Source organism: Falco cherrug, chromosome 2 (genome assembly GCF_023634085.1).
Source record: "Falco cherrug isolate bFalChe1 chromosome 2, bFalChe1.pri, whole genome shotgun sequence".
In the NCBI taxonomy this organism is placed as follows: Eukaryota; Metazoa; Chordata; class Aves; order Falconiformes; family Falconidae; genus Falco; species Falco cherrug.
The window spans coordinates 80,122,100-80,145,573 of NC_073698.1; the positions used below are offsets into that span (position 1 = coordinate 80,122,100).

Sequence of the window (23,474 nt, forward strand, 5' to 3'; positions counted from 1 at the left end):
TTGGGTCATTAGTTGTAAACTACTGTTATTTGAGTTATAGCAATGACTTTTCAAAACAGAAACATAAATCTTTGCTTGTTTCTAGATTTTATGTATTACCTTAGAATAAGTAGTGCAAAAATAAATGCTAAAGTTTATTTGAAGTTTATGCATGTTAAAGAACCTCAACTTCTTATGAAAAATTTAAATTTAAAATACAAAATGATACAATGATTTTTTTGCTGATGAAATCTGTTGTGTTTTCCAACTTTTTTTCTGAGAATACGTATGTAACTACCATTGTCAGTAAACTTGCTGATTTTTTTTTACAAGGGGAGGTATACATAAATCTTAATCTTTTACAACTGAATTCTAAGTGGTCACTTTTGTAACTGACTTTTTTTTTTTTTAAGAATATTTGTTCATACTTATGATGATTTGACATAATTAACGTTTTATTAACCATGATGGCAACACAGACATTAAGTATAGACAACTATCAAGATGGACAACAGGTGGGTGTGGTTTTCTTTCTCTACAAACTAAATACAGTTAGCAAGAGAAAAAAAGGTAGTGTTTTTTTTCCTTAAAGTCTGCTTTGTCATTGTTTAACTATCTGTTCTTGTTTGTAAACCAAAATCTTTAAAGTGATAAGCTGCTATTCTTTAATACTTAGATACTTATTAAAGACTTAGCATGACTTTGCTGAACTTGTGCAACAATGGTTAGGTAAGGGATTTTCTTCTGAATCTGCTCTAGGTGATTTGTGTGCTGTAATGTTCCTATTTTTAGGAAAGTCAAATGGATATCTGTAATATTTTGTGTATATGATGTGTCTGTGTTCTTATGTGCTTGCAGTTACAGTAGGCAGATGATGTTTATGCAGTCATAGACTTGCTGGTCTTGCTTAAGTGAAGGATAAATCAAGTTATCTAGAATTATATGCTACTTTGACAACATATAAGTTGATGCAATTATGCTGCAGGCTGAAAACTGGTTAAAACACTTGAATTAATTTTAACGAGTTTATTGATTAGAATTACTAATTTCAAAGCTGGTCAGTGGGATTCCAGTTTCTTATTTCTGTTAACAGCTAGAATAATGAAAAATACTGAGATATGTCTGGTCATGATGTTTCTTTTTTGTACAACAGGCTGTATATTGCAACAATTTGAATTGCTAAATTAAAATAAATTAACTGGAGACAAGTCATGCAGTGGCCTGTACTCTGAAGACACATTTTTACATTACTATGTGTCAGCCCTAAGCAGTAAAAACAAGTACTTCTGTCAGCAGATGGCAACAGTGGCGAACAGTCAGAAGAAAACCAGCAACTTTTCCCATCTCTTAGAAGATGTGTATCTGAATGCAATCTGGGATTATTGATTTTTGTTGTTGTTTGCTTCTTTTATTGCAAATCTTAATTTCTCTGTGTCCTCTTACCTACCTTAGATCTTTTACTATATACCCCCAGCAAATACATGCCATCCTATGACACATCAGTGAAAGTAATACATGTTTTTGTAAAGAACAGAGTGGGAGAGAGCCTTTTCTTTCTATTTTGTATTTTAACCTCTCGGTGACCAAGATAGGTCATTTGGCATCTTGTAGCTTTTGTAGTTTGGAAATGGCCCACAGAAAGTAGTTTGCAGTTTTAAGTGAGCTGTTTTCTCCTCCTAGTGAGATAGAGCCCTAACTGAACATGCTCTCTCCCTTCAGACTCTGCAGATGTGTAGCTCAACATTTATAATCAATTGTATGAGTCATCCTCTTTTTATTTTGCTCCGCCTTCTTGTCCTTAGCCACGGCGAGTCCATTAGTTGCATCTTTTCTGCAAACACTCTGTTTTAAAAATCATCTGTGCTTGCTGAGGAAGCTTTTGCAAGGCAGACTGCTCTGTTGGGTAGGATACGCTGGCATTTTCTCAGCTTCTGATTTTGCTTAGGAGATGGCCCGACAAGTAATAGAGCACAAACCTTTCAGTTATCCCAGACTTCTTGTTCAGAATAGTATAAATTAATTTGCTACTGTTGTGTGAAAATAGATTACATTCTCTCGGAGTCAGGTTCTCTACTAGTTTCTGGAAGCCAGCTTTCTTCTTGGAGGTTTTCTGTGAGTGATGTGATACGTACATCTCACAGGAAAAGAGGGCAGAGGATTGCATTCTGTACACTTCCTTTCTGGAGGTGTCAGTTCTGGCTGCCTGGTGATATCTAGAACAATGTCTGTCCTCTAGTCAAGATAGATGTCGTTAGGTTTAAAATAGAAAAGAAAGACTGCAGTAATTTCTTGTCTTCTTACAGATGGTTCCTAGTGGTCAAAGGAGAGAAGACAAAGAAGTTTGGGTTGGGGGGTGGAAACTGACTTTCACAGGTCAGGTTCCTTTAAGAAAAGAGATTTAGCTGGAGGTGATGGGACAACCACATTTGACACCTTCAAAGCACCTCAAAGGCATTACCAGCCACCTAGTGCAGTTTAGGAAGTGTTCAGTAGAAGCTGTGTCTCCTTGGTGTTTCTCCAGCAGTGGCAGGTTGTGAAACTGTGTTAAATGGATTTGTAGAAGCAGTTACTGCTCTTTTCTCCAATAGGTCAACATTCCTGAAATAATTGGTTATTACAATACATAAATTTGAGTGGTAAAGGTCAGGGGAGGTTATGCACCTGATAACTCAAAGATTGGAAGGACATAGAATATTTCAATGCTTTCTAAGAAAATGCATGTTTCAATGGGCAAGAAAAACTTCAGGATCCCTTTTGTTCAGTATCCCAATAAAATGTACAGTAAGAAATAAGAGAACTTATGACTAGAAACTTTCCTTTCTATTTTCATCCTAAAGGATTTTTCTGCAGACATCCCCATATTTTTTTTGGAGCAATGTACTGTAGCATATTCCAAAAATTCAGAGACAAAATGCTTTAAGAATTTACTAATATTTGTCATTCCCATTTTACAGCTGAGTGCTGAAACTTGAAGTGACCTTTACATTACCCATTAAAAAGTGTCAAGGATTAAAAAAGGGGTTTTGTAACTGCTCTGGCTTTTTGAGTAACTGCTACGTCATACCAACTTTCTGGCAATTTAGTAGCCCTTTCCATTGCTGTTTCATTGGAAAACAGTACGCTTATTTTACATCAAGCATACAGATTTACTTATCTTTTTCTACAGATGCAAGTAGTAACAGAGTTAAAAACTGAACAAGATCCCAGCTGCTCTGAAACTGATGCAGAAGGAGTGAGTCCTGCCCCTGTAGAATCTCAAACTCCAATGGATGCAGACAAACAAGCCATTTACAGGTAGTAATGGACTTGTGTTCTGTCTTTGAAGGGTAAAGAATAGAGGATTTTATATTTTTTTCATTAATAATAAGTAGCCTAAAATCAAATGATCTCTTGGCTAACTGTCTTAGTAGCTTGCAGGGATAGAATGAGATCAAATTAGTTTCACTGTTAGTCTTCAGCCAAGAAAAAAACACTTCCCTTTATTGTGGGATTCTTCAGTTTCAGCATAGTTTTAAAGAATGTTCTAAGCGGGACTGCCTTTAAAGCAGAAGTGAAATTTAGCAAGCTACTCAGACTGTTGAACTATGGTCACTATTTGTTATACTGCAGTTTTTATCTTTAATGTGAGATTTTATTTTTATTGTAATTAGGTTGATCTTTACTCCCTTTTCTTTAGGGATAACAATCTATTGCCCAGTAATTAGCTCAAACTGGATTAAATGTTGATGTATAAACATACTCATTTGAGGTTTTTCTAGTGTTAAGTGCTTTGCTGAGCAGTATGCTCAGTTTTTATGAGGTTAAGTGTTCTTTCACTTTAAGTGCTTTGTAAATACATAATTATTATGAGTTTGCAGGTAAAAAAACAAAAAACAAACAACCCAACCCAACCCCCAAAAAAACCCCAAACCAAACCCAAAAGGATGTATCCACTCATTTGCAGACTTGTGCTAACAAATTCATCTTCTGCTCTGAGCATGATTTCATAGGAGGCCTCTGAGTACAGTCTGGATACTATTCTCAGTTCTGTAAAGTTTTGTGATGTGTAAACATGACCCACATTGAAATAAAGTCTGATAAAAATAATTTATTCTTCATAATTTAGATCTGCATTCATCCTATTTGTAAATCCTAATCCTCATTCCTAATGCACTGTATTGATGTATCTCTTGCCACTCAATGACATTGAATGAAATACAAAGCCATAGCTTTGTAGATTGTGATTATTCTCTTTATTTAAATATGCATATTTAATGTTTTACTTGCCTCTAGGTTGTGTGGTAGATCAAAATGAAAACAACCCCAAACTTTCATCTTTTGCTGTAGCCAGTGGTGTTATATTCAGTCTCTTCCAAGATTTATCTCTTTCTTACATGAGCAACTGTTAACCTTACATTAGCTAGATGTTTTACTTTTCAGTGGTGTACAATGTGTAATACGTGAAAATATTTACTTATTTTAACTTTTATTCTAGGCACCCACTATTTCCCTTGTTAGCACTATTATTTGAAAAATGTGAACAATCTACACAAGGCTCAGAAGGCACAACTTCTGCCAGTTTTGATGTAGATATTGAAAATTTTGTAAGGAAGCAGGAGAAAGAAGGAAAACCCTTTTTCTGTGAAGATCCAGAAACTGATAATTTGGTAAGTATAAGCTGTTTCTTTTATTTCTGAAACAATCGTCACATTTGCCACCTCTAAATTCTGATCTCAACTGGTGCATATAGTTTCTCCTCACATTTTTCTTCCTATAAGAGATTCTTTTTTTATGTTAATGCTGAGAAACACTTTTTTTCTGACCCCTTTTTTGCCCTCTTATCTTTAAACTTACATTGAGCCCTTCACAGTTGTCTCCTATTCTAAACTGGCTGAGATCAGTGTATTAGAGATGAACAGAAACGTATGTTTGCCATAGCCAGGTTGACTGCAAATCAGTTTTGGAGTGTTAACTTAAAAATCAATTTATCCAAAACATGTATTCGATGTAAATCTTTTCCAACTGTGTTTTTTAATCAGGGTTCATCTACTTGGTGTGAGTGAAGGGCTGTTTTAAGACAAGCTTTAGAAACTCTTCAACATGTACAAATTTTTTCTTATGTGTCATTGTCTCCTTTAGGACTTTCTGAAAGTTCCTCCTGTGTCCCCCAGTGCTTCAGTCTCTCTTGAATCTCATCTATAGAGAATACCTCTCTTGGCATACTAGTATCTAATGCCTGCTTTCCTCTCTTTTGAGTCATGTTGCAACTAGATGTTATCATATTCAAGAGTGTTAGAATTATAGAGGTCGTGTTTTGTTTAACTCTTTTAAAAACCTGTTCCTTTAAGGGGACTGTGTAATAAAACAAGTCTTTTTCCTTGAGTTTACCTTGTAGAAGAAAAGGCTATTTAAAATATGGACGTTTACAAACAGAACTAAATTGATGAGAGATTGTGAACAACAGAAATGGTTATGTTTTAAAGCTGATAGCTAGAAAGACTTATGTGGGCAAACAGTATCCTTGTGGGAGGCTAAGATGATGTACCTGGCAAAAACTCTTAACCTAAACCAACACTTAAACAAGAAATAAGTCTGAGATGCTGTTTAGAATTGGCAGGAGTGTTGCAGTGAGCAGTGTGTTAGGAGGGGCACATACTACAGCAAAAAAGAGGTCAATTTTGCCTGCTTTTGCAATCAGACCAAATAGTCATTTTGTGTAACTTGATTTCTTTCTAAACACTTTATGACCAATCATTAGTGTACTTAAGTTCTGAGAAGATAGTATTTAAACAGTGTCATGAAAAATAAAGCTACAAGAGTCTGTATGTATAATTAGACCAGTGTGAGAGTAAAGAAGGTAGAAGACAGTCTGTTCTAGAATGAGACAAGCTTTTACAGTTTTAGCTAAAGAGGTGTAAAAAGTTACTTTCTTGGCTACTTGTTATATCCTTTTACCTGTAGGTTACAGTGACCAGGACAGAAGTATCTTAATACATTTATGTAAATATAAAGACATCTTAGATTAAATCTTCTTGAAGGATGGATCAAGTTAACATAATTCACTTTGAACTAATCCGCCTGCTTTCCAAAAGGTCTCTTACAGCTTTGGATATGGAGCTGTTTGTCTTACAGAAGATTTCATTTTCAGTTTGGAAACATTTTAAGGCTCAAAAAAGGGTTTTTGTGTTAGAAGGTGACCCAAAACAGTGCCCTTCAGAATGATGGAAAATCAGCTAAAGGAGGATGCGTAACATGATACATAATGATACTCTCAGTATTAGTGTAAAGATTCTCAGTTTATAAATGAAGAACTGAAGAACAGGTGTTGGGTACTTTGACCAAAGTTACAACTAGAACAGAGTTGAACCCCCAAAATCTCAATATCTTAATCATCATATTTGTGTGGGCAAATTTTGATGCAGCTCACCTGAGAAATATTTATTGATACAGACAGTGACTTGGTTTTCTAAGTAGAAAGAAGCATTGACATACCTACTAAAACAGTTCCATGAATAAGACCTGTAGAATGACTGTTGTTGCTGTAGAAATTAAAAATATACTACAAAAGAAGAAAAATAAAAGCAGGAGGGGAAAAAATGAACAATAATTACCTTCTTTAGTTACTGACCCAGTGTGAGCAGCAGTGGTGTGTGGGGTGCTTTGCTTTTTAAATATTTTTTTTTTATTTGAAATGTGAGTGGTGTAATAATACATTTATACTTGTAGCTCAATATAATGATTGTCTTACCTTTGTAAGCAGAGATATGTACTTCAGCACAGTTATAATGAGATGGTTTGTCTGTGAAAAGTTATGTTGGTTCTGTTGGGCTGCAGTAATCCTTGAAGACTGAGGGCCACTGGTACCATAATTTTAGATCTTTCTTGAACAGGAAAGCATTCGGGCAAATTTGGGGGGGAGTGTAATGTCAAGGGAAAAGGAGATAAATACTCTAAAGAGCTATTAGTTTCTGAGCAGGTCTAAATGCAGGCTAAAAACTGCAATTCATCATGGATGCTGATTTGCATATGTACAAAATCTTACACCTTTTGGTTGTTAAAGAATGAATTACACAAAGAATTCACCCAAAAACTTCCCAGCTTCAGGATCTTGTGGTTTGACCCAAGTACCTAGAAAGTTGACTACCAGGAGTGCTTATAATTTTTTAATTGCTTCTTTCTTTATCTCTTTAACTCTGTAATACGTTTGGGATTTTGTTACTGCTATCGAGTGACATCTCCAGAGTGCTGCTTGTGCATTAGCTGTGAATTTGAAGACACCAATAAATTTTTCCATGGCTCTTTCTTCAAAGACTTTTTTGAATATACTTGTCTCCAATGCTTTACTCAAAAAATGAGAGTTAGTTCTGTTCTGCATGAAGCAGGTCTGATGACTTGCTAAGCCTCAGATTAATTTCTTCATTTGTAACTCTGATTTCAATGAAAATACACTTTTCCCTTATAGTTCAACTCCCAGTCCTTTGTTTTCAGAAACATATCTGAAATCTAATCGTTGGAATGTTGTAGTTCTGATTCAGTGGTTGAGGAAGGAGCAATGGATGTGGTTTATCTTGACTTTAGTAAGGCTTTTGACATTGTCTACTATAATGTTCTTATAGAGAAACTGATAAAATATGGACTAGACAAATGAACAGTGAGATGGACTGAAAACTAGGTGAACTTCTGGGCTCAAAGGGTTGCAGTCAGCAGCATGAAGCCCAGCTGATGGCTACTCATAAGCAGTTTACTCCAGGGACTGATACTAGAACAAACACTGGTTTAACATCTTATTAATGACATTGACGATGGGACAGAGCAATAACCTCAGCAAGTTTGCAGATCTTGCTTAACTAGGAGTGAGTGGGTGATGACCATATCACTATGCCACTGTTGAGTTATTGTTGTATTTGGAGAAGCTGGCAAATGGGGATCTCATGGCGTTCAACAAAGGGAAATGCCATAGTCCTGTACCTTGGGAGGAATAACCTCATGCACTAGTACACTCCGGGGCCCAACCAGCTGGAAAGCAGGCTTGCAGAAAAGGATCTGGCAATCTCAGTGGAGTCAAGCCAAATACGAGACAGCAGTTCATCCTTGCAGCAAAGAAGTTCTACATACTTGGGCTGTGTTAGGAGGAACATTGTCACCAGGTCAAGGGGTGTGATCCTCTCCCTCTGCTTGGTACTGGTGAGACACATCTGGAATGCTGGGTATGGTTCTGAGCTTCCCACTACTAGACACCTACATACTGGAGTGAAGCCAGCAAAGGACCAAAAAGTTGATTAAGGCACTAGAGCATCTGTCATACGAAGAGAGGCTCAGCGAGCTGGGACTGCTTAGCCTGCAGCAGTGGTGGTTTGGGGCGGGGAGGATATTATCGATGTATCTAAATACCTAATGATGGAATAAAGAAGACAGACTCTCTGACTCTTCTCAGTGGTGTCCAGTGGAAGGGCAAGAGGAAGCAGATTTAAATTGAAACAGGGAAGTTCCATTAAAGCATAGGGACACCTCCCCGCCCACTCATTTTTACTGTAAGGGTGATTGAATACTGGAGCAGGTGGCCCAGAGAGGTTGTGGAGTCTCCATCCTTGGAGACAGTCAAAACCCAACTGGAAGTGGCCCTGAGTAACCTGCCCTAGTTGACCTTGCTTTGAGCAGGGAGGTTGGATTAAACAATCTCCAGAGGTCTCTTCCAACCTCAGCTATCCTAAGGTTTCTGTGAGCCTTCAGAGATCCATTTCCCAAAGATCCTGCATGCCTTGGCCTATTTAACATGCTTTTGGTTGTACACAAGCATTCCCTCAGGTCTAGCTTGCTTTGGTTGTAGATGGGTTTGCTGTGTTCAAATAGTCCTTCCTGCTGATTGACCTGTTTGTGACTTAAGTGGTGACAAAAGTCTTTTGGTTTATGTGGTATTCACTTTGTTGATGGCCTGCACAAATCTGGCTGATTTTGCTTGAGATGGATGAGGAAGTAACTGTTCATATCTTGTGTTCTGTGGCTACTGAGGTCAGTACTGTCTTAAACTAGAACCACACTGCAAAATCAAAAATCTTTGGCATTTGAACTCCTCTTCTGTAGTTGTATTGTTAGCTATGATTTTCTGTTACTGGATACCAAATGAAATCTGAGCATGACTTGTCCTCTGCCTGTCCTGAAGGCTGGGGACTCTGAACAGCTGACATTCTGACAGGCTATTCATTTTGTCAGGGGCAATAAGCAGAAGAGTTTCTGTCAAGTTGTGAAATAGCTACTATGGTTTTCATCTCTTCTTCAGCTTGAAATATTGGTGCTTGCACAGACAAGGCTGTAGCTGGGCATTTTTTCTGCCTTATGTCACATTAATCTGGAAAAAAATGTATATATTTAGAATCTCTTTTTAGTAGAGAGGGTTTCTAATATTGTGCACCCTTGTTATATCTTCTGTTCTTGCTGTCCCTCCCTTTTTAACTGCACAGTTAAATCCACCTTCACTTGAAAGGAGAAGCTAGTGAAGACTGCTAATTAGAACGAGCCAGAAGGGTGGAGTAGGTAGGCAGGACACCTACTTGCTTTTATCTGACCCCAGCAGAGTCGAACAAATAAGGTGTAAATGCTTGCTCCGTAGCAGTCATTCAACTTGAAGCCAGAGCTAAACTAAGATGAATGGCTCTATATAGTTCTATAATGTTCTAATTTCAAGTCCAATCTGAAAAGAGTGGCAGGCCTGCCAACAGTAAGGAAATTGGCCACTAATTCAGCTTTTTCTGGTTTTTTCCTTCTTTTGGAAGGGGCAGGTACAACTCAACTACACTGCACAGTGTATTTGACGGAGATTGAACTAATGGTTCCGAAACAGCAGAATATCATTTCAGGCTCTGTACTGCCTATAGGCTAATTAACTAGATAACAGAAATTGTCAAGATACTGATTGTAGGGCCTCTTAACAACCCTGGCAACGTTTCACATCCTGCACTCACTTGAAATGCCTTGAATATTCCAAAGGAAAAGTTTGGTTTTCATCCAGGGGACCATGGAATGTTAATCTGGGTGGCATAGGCATTAGATCGGTTTGACCAGAAAGGAAGTCGTTAAGAGCAATGTACTAACTTGAGTAGCTCTTAGTAAGCTGCAGTATACATTACCTTGTTACTTTGATACTGTGGTTCCCATTCTAAACTAGTTGGCGGTTTCCTGCATTAGTAGTATGAAGGATTTCAGCACAGGGAAATATAGGTAACATCCACCTTTTGAGGATATGTGTATCTTAAGCTGGCCTGTAAACCAAGTTTCAGTCCTTTTTTATTATCTAGGTGGAGGGATTCCACTCTTTCTAGTTAACTACTCCAGCAGTGCGAGTTGGTGGTTTTGAAGTGGCATGGCAGAGGGTTGTAGTCAACACAGAAATAGTGTCACTAGGCCTTCTGCTTTGGCGTTGCCTTTCCCAAGTCTGACTTTGTCAGGTGCATTGTCAAAACAGGGTGTTTGCAGTGAAATGGATGAGAACATTTCTGTAAATATTGATGGTTTCTGGATTGGGTGAGAACTTTGGTATTAGGCTTCAGCATATTTAGAAGAGTGAGAATTCCTCAAAAGAGATTGTAACAATTTGGAAACAGGGTAGAAAAACTGGCACTTCCCTATGGAAGGTTTTTTTCCTTAAAGTAATTTTTAAGGTACGCTGTGAAATGACCTGAATTAAGCATGTTTTTTATTTGATTTATTGTTATGTTCCTGATCTTTTTTTGTATGTGCATTCCTATAACAAAGTCAGCAAGTGTTTGTGTTCAAAACCTGTAGCACTAAAAAACCCACAAAATTGTGTTATGGCTTCCCTGATGATGTTGTCTCTTCCTGTAAGAGGTGTACAAGGTGCCTCTTTTCCTTCCAAGAAGAGCATATTGCAAAAGAACGCAAAGTTCAATTCTGAAATATGTTGAAAGAAAACTGAGAAGCTTCAGTGCTAGCTTCTGAGCAGATTTTATCAGCTCCTTCTGAGATGTAGGAAGTCTTGACATTCTGGGTATGTCTTTACTTTTAATGCAGAATCATCTTCCAGTTAGAAGAGGTAGCTGTCTTGGGACTGAAATTTTCCCAGGAGTTCCAGTCTATCCCTAATTAATACCTACAAACACAAAGTAGCTTTTCCGTGGTAGGTAATGTTTGCTCTTCAAGAACTATTGGCTGAAAACAGAACTATGAATTTTTTTCCTTCCAGTGTCACTGACTGACCATATAGGTTAGACTATTCAGGAAGGTAAAAAAAGAGAGGTACAGGTTTATGATTTTGTGCAGTATTTAGCTCTCGCAGATATGCATGGCACAGTATATTGTTGGAGCCAGAATTATTCTCTGTCTTGGAATGTCTTCTACAGGTCTATTCTATTCTTCAGCAGTTTTGTCTGTTCTGATTCTTGGTCCCTCACACTGTCTGTGTTTCCATTGTTCTTCTCTGAACTTGATGTAAGTGCTGATTAGCTGTAATAAGTGTTGCAGACCTTCCCTTTTCGAATCCTGATCCTTGCGGGAAGGAAGTGGAAGCTGAAGGTTGTGCACATTTTACTTGCTAGACTGAAAGTGTGCTTTCTTTCCCAGAGCTTTAACTTCCTCTCTTTTTTTTTTTTTTATTGTTACTTGTCATCCACTTTAGTCCTTCTGTCAAGCATCATTACCAGAAGAGGTGTGTTCACTGTTAAGAACCAGATCTTGGTGGTCTGCATTGCTAGCTGTAGGTTCTTAAATGCACATGCTTCTTTCTGGAAGTGCGCTCAGCTGTATCCACATAACATGGAGCATCATCTGTTGGAGCTCCTTACCCTTTGCCATCTCTATCTCATTTTCACAGATAAAACAAATCTTGAAATGAAGCAATGAACCAACTTCTCCTTGTTCTCCACTAGTATCTTTTTGTGCTTAGGACTTAACATGGACGTTTTCCTACATGTCTTAAGAAGTTTTTCAACATGGGTGTTTCCAGATAATTTTTAGAGTTTTCACAGATTATATTGTATCTTTACACATTCAGTACTTCATAAGTTGTGTTGCTTACTGTTAACCCAACGACTGCAGAAACATCATGTTGCTTCAGGATGGTTCCTACCTCTTGTATTGCTTCTGTTCAAAGTAAACTCTTCCCATATATGGGTGTGGCTTTTTAAATTTCTCCACAGTCATAGGGCCCTAGGATGATTCAGGTTGGATTACAAGCTCGAGGTCTGTAGTCCAATCCCTTGCACAAAGGAGGGTCAGCTGTGAAGTCAGAGCAGGTTACTTATGGCTTTATCAAGTCTAGAAACAATACAAAACAATGAGTGTTAAATACACTCTCACTTTTGTATTTGAACAGGACACTACCTTTTTTGAAGACCTCTGAGTTTTTTGTTTTGTTTGGGGTAAGGATTTTTGATTCGGTACCCTCTTCTCAAAGATGATCCTATTGAATTTTTAGTTGTATCAGGAAAGGTTGTGGTGGTGAAGCCTGCTGATTTCATTTGAATATTCTTGACTGGACAAGTCATGCTTTTGTGTTTCTGAAAAGTGTTCTTGCTATTGTAATATGAAGAACTGTCTTGTAAACCTCTAGTCATCCCTTTCCTAGCTGTGTCTCCTAGCTGGGAACTCAAAATAGGCGAGAGATTATCAAATCAAAATAAATGAAAGCAAAATACCCTCTCTCCCAGAGTTTGTGTTCTTTCCCTGGAGACCTAAATTTCCCCAGAAGGATTTGCTCAGTAGGGTAGGTGAGCTGTGAATGTATGTATTTTAACTATTCTTGCAAATGAGAAGTCATTTGAGTGCAAATATTACTGGTCAGTATATGAAGATTCTTTCCTGTATGTTGTGCACATATGTATTTGCTATATGCTTATGTTATGTGCCCTGAAATCTGTAAAAAATTGTGTGTATATGTTTCAGATGAACAAAGGTGAGCTGGGGATTATGACTAAGGTGGTGCATAGTGTGGTCTGTGCCCTTTGCACCACATGCTTGAGGCACTGAAAAGATGGGACGCAGGCACAATCTAAAGCATTTTTAGGGCTAAAGATGTCTCCAAATTTAATATATGATATTGTTATATATGAATAAGCTCTGGATAGCAGTTTTAGCAAGAACTGGAAATTTTCCAGTAATCTTTCTTTGCTTAATAGTTTACCATTATTTTTATTTACAACAGTTTCAGTAGTGTATGTATATCTCATGGTTACTCCTATCTTTGTACATACCTCTGAAGTGATGCTCCAGGCTTATTTCTACAGCTGAAAAGACTGAATCAATTGGGTTATAAAAAATCATTGTTCTGTGGCATATTCTACTCAGCAGCTCTAAAGAACAAAACCATGGTTGTAGATTTTTAAGGTGTGCCTTTTAAGAACATAGGAATGAAATATTACTGTTGCTGTGATCTGTCTGAAAACATTTCTCTGTATTACCTTTGTTCAACGTGATTTATTTTTCTCAGGAGTTCTTGATTTTTTTTAAAATATTTTTTTTATTTAGTTTCAAGGGAAACCTGAACTTCTGATAACAAATGTAAGTTTGGTCCACCCATGTTGCAAGAGAGCAGGAGCCATGTGGCCACAATTAGTGTAGTTGTAAATGAGTAAGTCCTGGTGACAGGCGTGGTGTATTTACAAAGTTTTGTTTCCCTTCGTAACAACAGTAGCCCAGATTCCTGTAAGAGTAGTGTGACTGTGTGTGGCTCTGCAGAAGCCTGCACAGTGTTACTAATTCTTGGTTTATAGTTAATTTTTACTTTAATTCAACTTCACTTCAAGTATCAACCATCAGTTTGAAACTAGATCTAAGCTGAAGAAAGGACTTCAATTTTTCTTCCAAACAAATGCTGATAAATAAATAAATAATATAAATATGAGTAATAGTTTAAGAAAAAAAAACCCTCCTGACGGAGCAAAACTAATCACAAATACAGTCAAATATTATGTGCCCAAAGTTATGTTACCTCAATTTTGGCTGAGTGTTTAAGGCACTCACCAACATAGGTGCTTTGCCACACATGAAGAATTTTGTAACTTAAACTTTTTTTTTTGTCTCTGAAACAGTGACAGAATATCTTTATACATAGATGACGTTTGTTCTGTGTTTAAAATCTAGTTAAATTTGCATAATTTAACTTGGTTGTGTTTAAAGGTACTTAAACATAGTTTAAACAGCAACCACTGCTGAGGGCTGTTTTATATACCTCAGTGCTGGGCCATTTCACTTATTTCAAAAGGCTTTTGGTGTCATAAGGTCAAAAGAGTTACCAGATACAAAGTCTACAGCTCAGATTTTTCTGCAGCTGTGCTTTTAAAGATACAGGTTGGGGTTGGTTTTCTTTTTAGCCCTGAGAAGGGATAAGATTTCTTCTTACCGCTTCATTTTTTTTCCTCTTACTTATTTTAACATACAATTGCCTGCATTAGGTGAGTGTCATTTGTGTGCAATACCTTCTACTGAAAAAGCAGGGCAAATGTCTGTCACAATGAAACCTAAAGTGGTGATGGTGGAGAAGGGAGCACACACCCAGAAGTTTGCCTGTGTTGATCTCCTTCAGGTGCTTTGAACAAAGACAACTTCAGCTCCCGGTTGGCTTCTTTAGTTAGAATAAGTGGATTACTTATCCTGTATAGTGTATATATATATATATAAGTAAGCTATCATTTCTGGTCATTGGATTCAGTGCTCTGGCCAGGTAAATGAGCCTTCATGTAGGACAATTTTTTCCAAATAATGCTAAAATCAAGCTCTGCACTATGTTTCAAAATTACAATTATTCAGTTTCATAAAAGGATATTTTTCTTGGAGATCTAGTATAGCAAGTAAATGGGGATGGCGCGCTGTATAAAAAGTAAGTTAACTAATTACTTTGCCAATATGTTATGTATATATTTGAATGTCCTGGAATTCCTACTGCTTGATGAAAATTTAGACCATCTCAATTTGGTTTCAGCTTTTGGTCTTCTGCCATGACCCTTACAATCACCTAAGCTATTTTTATGCAGTATGTAATACCGTTAGCTATCCAAGCTTACAAGTCTTTTCCTTGCAGTAAGCATGTTAAGTATTCTCATGACATACATATCTCCTGCACTTCAATTTTTGTTTAAACATGGATTTGTTACTGGGTTTAGTGCCCTGTATTTAATGGTTTATATTTCAGAAACAGTCTCCTCACCTGAAAGTTCTTACAAGATGTTACCCCAGAGTTTTTAATCTTTTGACTTAAAATTGCAGAGGAAGTTCAAAGCTCTCAGGCTGAAGTGTTTGGTTACTTTTAAGCTTTTTGAACAGCGTGACAAGTTTGGCACCTCTCTAATTCTAAGCTATTGTATTTTTGTTACAGGTGAGATGGCAGGCCACCTCCTGTACCTTTCAGCCTCCCTAGCAATCTGTGTGACAAATTTATGCTAAGTCTAGAAGGGTCTTCTCAATATATCTCTAATTCACCTGTACACTTTTGGTTTTCTTGGGTCAGGGTTAATGTGGAACTGAACCTGATGTTTCTGATACATAGCTCAAGATGACTATTGCTTACCAAGCATGTTGCAACCATTCTTTCCAAATAGTATGTGTGGATGGAATTACTTTCCTTCACATTTGGTCTTGCGTGGTGTATGGCCCAGATTTGCTTGATGGGGATAAAGATCACATGGACATACAGGCTCATCCTGTGCTCCATGTACACCTTAACTATTCGCTTTTTCCTCGTGTGTCACATGTGACAAAGATTATATTGTTGTTGTGTTTCATTTCACCTGTATGGTAGTTTACTTATGTAGTAGAAGGGTACAGGTTTGGTATGTAAACATGTTCCTTTCACATTTTGGGAGCATAATGGTCAGAGCTAGAAAACTCCAGTCAGCACTTAGTAACTCTGCTTTAGTTGGTCTTTGTTACTGGCAAGTAGTGTTTGTTTAAATCTCTCACTAAGTAGTCTTAAATTAAGTTACTTTGTTTCTAAATATTTTTTCCTCAACTCTCCGTAGATGGTAAAAGCAATCCAAGTTCTACGTATCCATCTGCTTGAGCTAGAAAAGGTTAATGAACTCTGCAAGGATTTCTGTAGTCGTTACATTGCCTGCCTGAAGACAAAAATGAACAGTGAAACTCTATTAAGTGGAGAACCTGGAAGTCCTTATTCACCTGTGCAATCTCAGGTATGTTTCAAACACAGTTAGGTTTTGCTTAGGAAGTTATAACTACAGTTCTATTAGTTTGCAAACAGAGTTTCTGCAGTTTCTTGTACTTTCTCAAAACTCGTTAAGAGTAGAAAGAGCTGTATTTTTGGTGCACACCTGTGTGCCACTGCCTGATGGGCAAATTTGTTGAAATGTGCTAGAACACATTTTGGTTTATATGTCGCTGACACCACCTAAATGCAATAGCCAGTTGTATTTGTTGTAGTAAATTGACAACAGTTAATTAACAACAGTTAGTATATTATGGTTGATGCTTCTGCTGTCCGAGTACCTACTAGATACCTAGTCTTAGGGTGTGGCCCTTGTCTGCGTTACTAATGTGTTTGATGGTATGTATTCTGAAAAGCCTCAATTACTTTTAAACTTCACTGTCTGGACTCCTTACTGAGGTTTTGGTATCTGGAAGTGTGGAAAGGAAAGTCTAATATTAGACAAAACCAACTTTTAAAAGATTATTTTTGCATGTCTGTTACAGTCTTCTGTAGAGACAGGAGGGACTGAATTTTGCATTTGGTAACGAGATTATTCGTACATACTAAGAAATTTATAAGAGTTTGCATGGTAGGGGTTGAGTAAGAACTATCCTGAGCAGATTAAAATATTCTGGGCATCTTGAATTCTTATGCTTAATACATTTTTTTTGAAATTGAAGGAATTAAGGTAATAACTAAAATTCTAAAGCTTTGAAGTTTGTAATAAGAGCATCAAGGGTATATTCAGTTTGTCCTTTTTGCCTTGTGACTTTGGAAACTGTTTCTCTTAGTTTTTATATACCTAGAATCATTTCTCTTCTAAAATTTCTCAAGGTAGTTTTACATCTTTTCTAACAGTTGCTTTCATGAGGGTTTTCAAAGGTGTAATGGTTGGTGATAATGAGAAACTTAATGTAGGTAATGATGAACCTCTAATGAAGTCTCTTTCTCTTTGAAAGTTAATCCTGTGATTGAATTACAAATGCATTTTTAGAGCCAAAATTACACAAGCATGCTTCATCTCCTTTAAAAAAAAATATGCAAGCAACTAATTGTTTTATTTTTCTAGCAAATTCCAAGTGCCATTGCAGGCACACTCAGTCCCCAAGGGATTATGGTGCCAGCATCAGCATTGCAGCAGGGAAATGTAACTATGGCAACAGTAGCAGGTATGACATAGTGAAGAAAAACTGGCACCTTGCTCTTCATTTCTGTTTCTTTTATGGCTGTTACAAAAAATACACAAATGCTTTAAAAATTTAACTCTAATACCTGCAAAGTTGTTATAATACAGTAAAGTGCCTTATTGGTTTCCGAATGTTTAATTTATATGTGTACCAAGTATGCATGTGTGAGCGGAGGTTACATATATATATATATATATATATAATACTATGAGATTTTTCTGTGCAACACTACTTTTTTTGAAAGACATTTCAGTGACTGAGGTGTTTTACTCTCCCCCCCCCCCCTTTTTTTTTTCTTTTTCTTCTTCAAAAAAAGGCTAGTTTGACATGTGTTACTTACAATACTGCACTTATTAGCTGTCTCATGCTCTATAGAATTTGGAAACTAGAGTCTGTGAAATCCTTGATGGTCCAAGTTGTTCTGCTATTGTAGGGAGATGACATTTGAAGTGAAATGTTTTATCTTCTAAACAAGGTTTTAAAACAAACAGGGGGAAAAAAAACCCTTGACTACAGATGCAACAAAGTGATGCAGTCTGCTCTTACGGCATGTACTTGCAGAGAGGCTGTCCTGAGACACAGCGTGTGCTTTGTGGCTTTGGTGCCCAGGATCCCCAGTGCATTCACTGAGATTGTCACCTTAGTTGACCTGAACATGTAGGTGTCACTCAGCTGACTGCCCTAACCACTCAACACACATGGGTGTGGTTTTGGTGTTGCAAGCCTGGTTGGCTGTAGTTAGCTCAGTTAAAACAAAATCATGAGTTATTTTATAGCCTGATAGTCATAGCATTTTCCTTTTGAAAATAGATTTAAAATGCCTAAAATACAGGGAAACATAATAAAATTTCATACAGATTTTTGTGGACAGAAAAAATTCTAGTGTAGCAAGGAGCACATCTTGCATGCTTACTAAAAAAGAATAGTTGATACATCATCAAAACTCTTGTATTGTCTGCAGTTCTGATGTATTTGTGTGTTTAAAGAGAATAATATGTGAAGGGCTTTTACTTACCTATGATCTTTGTTTTGTTTTAAGGGGGGACAGTGTATCAGCCAGTCACTGTGGTCACGCCACAAGGTCAAGTGGTGACACAAGCACTGTCACCTGGAACTATTCGGATCCAGAACTCTCAGGTTTGTTTCATGGGCTTCACAGAATAGTATTCTGGGTTCAAATAAATATCATTTTTTAAGAGTTTTGGTTTAAATTTAACACACTGTCAGTATAAGCTCTGTGTTCGTACACATAGTAACTAATGTAAAATTAATGGAAGCATTGCTATAGGAGTTACAAGTTGTATGATGTGGCATAAGGTCCCAGGTAGATTTTTCCATGCCACAACAGGTTATCATAGTCCCTACTTCTTAAATACAGTTTTTTACTGGTGGCAGAACAGTATAGGTACAGGGATTTTTAAAAAACAAAAGTCAATCAACCAAACAGAAACCAATTAAAAAACCCAAACCCAACAAACAAAAAAAACCCCCACCAAACCAAAAAAAGTCTGAATTATACAATTCAGTTTCAATTATTAAAACATTCCTAATTGTTGAACTAGATTTATGGCTAGATAGATTTACGATATTGCATTATGGTGCCACAATGCTGCTGTCAGAAACTTTACTTTTTATCATGATGGCAACCACTAGTACTGTGAAACCGTATATATTTCAGAATTTATGTATGTTGAGAAGCATTTTGCCACAAACCCTTCAAAATACCCAGCTGAGACTATGGGAGATCCTCACATTGGGCTCATTATACCCTCAAAGATAATAGCCAGCACCCTTTTTGGGGGAGGCTTGTAAAAGTTGCATTTGGAGAGCTCAAAGAAACAACTAAAGAAAAGGAACCATGAAAACTAGACCATCTTCAGTTACGGAAAACCTTGGCAAGTGGTAAATCAAATCATTTAGGAATCTGGGGTCAATTAAAAATGTGAATGAGGAGCTACCATCTCCACAGTATAAGATCTGTTGGTAATCACTGACTAACTGTCTTCTCTTCTTCCCCTTCTTCTGACTTCCAACTGAAAAAATATGCTTATTCTTACCTTCTTTTTATTTGCTGTAGCATATATGTACTTGCCCATACTCTTCTTTAGAATCCATGCAGTTCTGTCCTCAGATACCTTTCAGAAAGAAATGTGTAATGTTACTCTCCTAGACTGAAGTGGGTTTGAAGAAAAACGTGTTTTATAATTCTGACCAAAAAAAAGAAAATACTGAGTGGAAAATAACACCTGTAGTCTATAAACAAAAAAAGGACCTTCTATTTGTATTTGTGGCTACTCTTCATGTTAGTACGAATCTCCAAACCCACATCTGTATGGGCTTGGATTTGTATCCTTGTCACCCATAGGAAATCCTTCTTAGAATTCTTATTCCAGTGCTTTGGAATGCTGTGGAGGTAGGGGAAAAATGCTGGGGGCCAGCTGTTGAAAGTTCATTATAAAGCCTCCATATACAAGCAGATGATTTGAAATGTAAAACATTATTTTGAAAACAAAGGTATCCTCCAAATATGTATTTGTTGTAATTTGATAATCTCGTATGCAATTTATATGCTGTTTCTTCTTATTTCTGCATAAGCATGTAACAATGTATCCCCTAATGTTCAGATAACCCATGTGCAAATGATTTGATGTATCCACAGGCAGTGAAAAAGAAAGCAAAAGTGAGAAAGGAATATGAACCTTTAGGAAAATAGTAGGAGTGTTATGAAATGAATTAATGGTTCTAACATACGTATCTTCTTGCTCTTTGAGAATTTGGATCCATTTATTTAGCAGGATCCTTAGCGTCTTTGTTTACAGCTGTAGCATAATAATTAATTTTACTTTTGGTCCTTCGTTTAAGTCTTAAATCAGTACTGGTTTGCAGCTTCCATAGTTGTTTATGTTTGCACACAGTGAGTATATTCGGCGTTGTATTTTTCAATTGCTCTTCACATGTGCAAATGACTGCATAGGGTGGCAAGGCTATCAGATCCCTAGGGTAGTGTAGATGAGTACAGGGGATCATTAACCTGACATGTACTACATAAGTGGATTTTATTCTAAATTATAGTAAATCAGCATTTGGCTGTTGTCACAATATCACATATACAGCCTGATAACAGCTGTAATTCTTAAAACTGAAGTTACATAAAATGTGAAAACTATAGAAGTCTGATACAGCATTTTCCCTGGATAAAGACATTTTGGAATGCTATTGTAGGAGAACTGCTATTGTCTTTCCTAGCAAATAAAGTAGTTTTTTTTAATCAGCATGCCTCAAGCCTAATTTCTTTTCATTCCTTATTCATACATTGATACAGAATACTGCTATTACTATGTTAACTGCCTTATTTCTTCTAAAATTATATGTGCAGCTTCAGTTGCAATTAAACCAAGATCTAGGCATCTTGCATCAAGATGATGGCTCATCAAAAAATAAAAGAGGAGTTCTTCCCAAGCACGCTACAAATGTGATGAGATCTTGGCTTTTTCAGCACATAGGGGTAAGGACTGAACATGATCAGGAGTCACAGGTTTTTATGTAACTCTTTTATGTGATGTCTTATGATTTTGCTTCATGGAGAAGGTGAATTTATTCTGTTGTCATTTGTGTAATCTCAGTTTGGTTTTCCCTGAAGTAATTTGGAGTAGTTCCACAGTCTAATGTCAGTTGATCTTATTATTATTTTAATAAGTATGTTACATTTGTACCTCATGAGCTCTGTAAACGTTGTTCAAAGGGATCTTTCTTCATTTCATTGTGTTGAGAACTTAATGCTTTCAATACCTTCATTCATGGCGCAAGGAAGAATACTTCTATCTGTGTTCTGTGGGATATTCTGTAGAGGAGAATTTCAAATTTTCTGACTTTATCTTCTTTCTGACAATCCTTCTAATGTGTACCAAGTGTGATACTATCTTATTGTGCTTTCAGTAGAATGTCTTTCCTTTGCGTAAATACTTACCCTGAAAGGATAAATGGGTCTCAAGTTATATCGCGATGTTTAGCTGATTGGTACTTTTCACTTGCATCATTTGGCTGTTGTAAAATAGTTGTAGGGAGACTGCATGTATGCTTCTAATGTTGCATACACTCTCTTCATCTATTTAGTTCAGAGTAGCTTTATTTAACTAGAAAATGCTTGTCAGTATTCATACGACATTGCCTTCAGAGAACATAACTAATCAGACCTTATCATATGCCGTGTTGCCCAGGGATCACGCTGTTTAACAAAGACTGTCAGCCATGAGAGGCTTTTTCTTCTGAATTACACATCAGCAGTTTAATGATATCGTATAACTTTCCTGGATAAAAACAATTTTGTGTAGTAAAGCTCTCTTTGTTAAATTATTTTTATCTATAAAAGTTTGTGAGGTTTCTAAAGTTCATTTTTTAATGAGTCAGATGGTCTTAATCTAGCAGCTTTAATCAGTTGTAATAAAGGAATCCTTATTTTTGATGAGGAGTTGAAACGTTTATGCCTTTTTTTTTTTTGCTTTTTTGTCCTGTTTAGCATCCATATCCAACAGAGGATGAGAAGAAACAGATTGCAGCACAAACAAATCTGACACTACTCCAGGTTAACAACTGGTAAGAGCAAAAACTTACTTAATGTCTGTCTCCATGTGCTTACAAGGTAGAGAAATAGTTAGGAGTATAATTTGGACATCTGGAGTTGAACTTACTGGTCTGCATATGTTACAAAATACATATAAAACCACAAGAATTATGCACTGATACACAAGCATATTATTCTAATAGTAAGGTATAATAATACCTGTGCCATTTAGATTATATAAGGGCTCCAGAAAACTTTGCAGCATTAAGGAATTACATTCTGTTCTATTGCTGAAAGAGACGGAAGTACTCATGTGTCTCTTCTGCCAGTGAAGAAATTGAAGTTTAAAGGCATTTAGTGACCTGAAGCTCTGAAAAGTGTTCTCTGGTAATCATGGTTGCAAATGTTGTAAGAAGTTACCAACAGCAGATACTATTCTGCTTTTGTACCAAAGGATGCTGTCTTCTGAGTGTGATGTCCAAATGGAGAGTGTCAGTACCTTAACTACTCTAGTTCATGGTTCAACATGTTTTAGCATGTCTTGTCTTCACTAGAGGCTTAAGATAATACCCCTGCCCCGGGAGAGTAGAGGAGTGAGGATGCTGACATGCATCCTGTTCTGCTTGTGGTATCGGTTCCTAAAATTATCGCAGCTAAGTCCAACAGGGATCTTCCTCAGATGTCAAAGATGATGCTGGCTGCACAGCTGCAGAGGGGACCAGTGGGGAAATACTTAAGATAGTGGCAGTACACTGGTTCCAAAAAGTAGAACAGTATAACAATGCCTGTGTGATGCAGTACTAACAGAGCTCTGTGGTACTGGGATCCAACTAATGTCTCTGCAAAGCATTGCATTCCACCACGTGGACCTGCCAGCTACACCCTGCTTCCTTCCATTGCAGGTGGAGATGGGTCCTGGATGTGTTTGTCAGTTTAGCAAGGGGTGCTAACCTCAATCACAGCACCTTGCCACAGCTAGCTGTGTTGACGTTCAGTTAACTGGTGGCAGTTAATTAAGATGTAGTTTAAGTATTTTTTTGTTCACTAGCAGAAAGGGGAAGGGCAACAATTAGCATGCTAAAGTAAACAAGTGAAAATAGAGGAACCAAAAGGAATTGGGAAAGAGCTGAAAAATGTGTTTGCTATTGTCTCCTGGATCAGGAACCAGACGCTGGAAAGCCAGAGAGCCTATAAAATAAGTAATACGGGAGCTTAAGGAAGTAAGTGAAATTAGACCAAACAAACTAGGTTAGGCAGGGGCTAGGTTTTAGGTGAACCCTACTGAGAGGGGAGTATCAGCTTTCTGGACTGTGCTGTCAGCAAATTATGTGGTGCTTAGTTTTTAATAAGATCTTGAAATGTACATCTGTCATACTGTCTGGAGAATTTCTCCTTCTGAGGTGGGGGAAAAAGTGCTACTAGCAGCAAAATGATAGAAGTACTTTCTTGGCTAGTTTGCCAAAATCAAAGAATGCCAGTGTTCCAGGAGCGGTATTGCACGTTAATAAGTGTGTCAAACCAAGCTGGTAGGGAGAAGATTTTATATTATGAATTTTTTCTTCCCCACTGCGTGCTTTGTAAATCTGAGAGAGAATTTACAGCCAACTGGTCATAAGCA

General features: G+C 37.2%; 1 protein-coding gene across 4 annotated transcripts in view; it reads left to right on the forward strand.

Moving 5' to 3' along the window:
* Positions 1 to 23,474, forward strand: part of PKNOX1 (PBX/knotted 1 homeobox 1) — a 51,014-nt gene that overhangs the window by 15,797 nt on the left and 11,743 nt on the right. For 3 of the 4 annotated variants that reach the window (XM_055701243.1, XM_055701244.1, XM_005438511.4), the window contains 8 exons: positions 393 to 494; positions 3,146 to 3,273; positions 4,454 to 4,625; positions 15,924 to 16,094; positions 17,178 to 17,277; positions 18,335 to 18,432; positions 20,672 to 20,800; positions 21,812 to 21,888. In XM_055701243.1, coding sequence (XP_055557218.1) covers positions 444 to 494; positions 3,146 to 3,273; positions 4,454 to 4,625; positions 15,924 to 16,094; positions 17,178 to 17,277; positions 18,335 to 18,432; positions 20,672 to 20,800; positions 21,812 to 21,888 — 926 coding nt within the window. In that variant the 5' untranslated portion in view covers positions 393 to 443. The remainder of the gene's footprint in view (positions 1 to 392; positions 495 to 3,145; positions 3,274 to 4,453; positions 4,626 to 15,923; positions 16,095 to 17,177; positions 17,278 to 18,334; positions 18,433 to 20,671; positions 20,801 to 21,811; positions 21,889 to 23,474) is intronic. The other variant, XM_027804502.2, reaches the window with a different exon arrangement.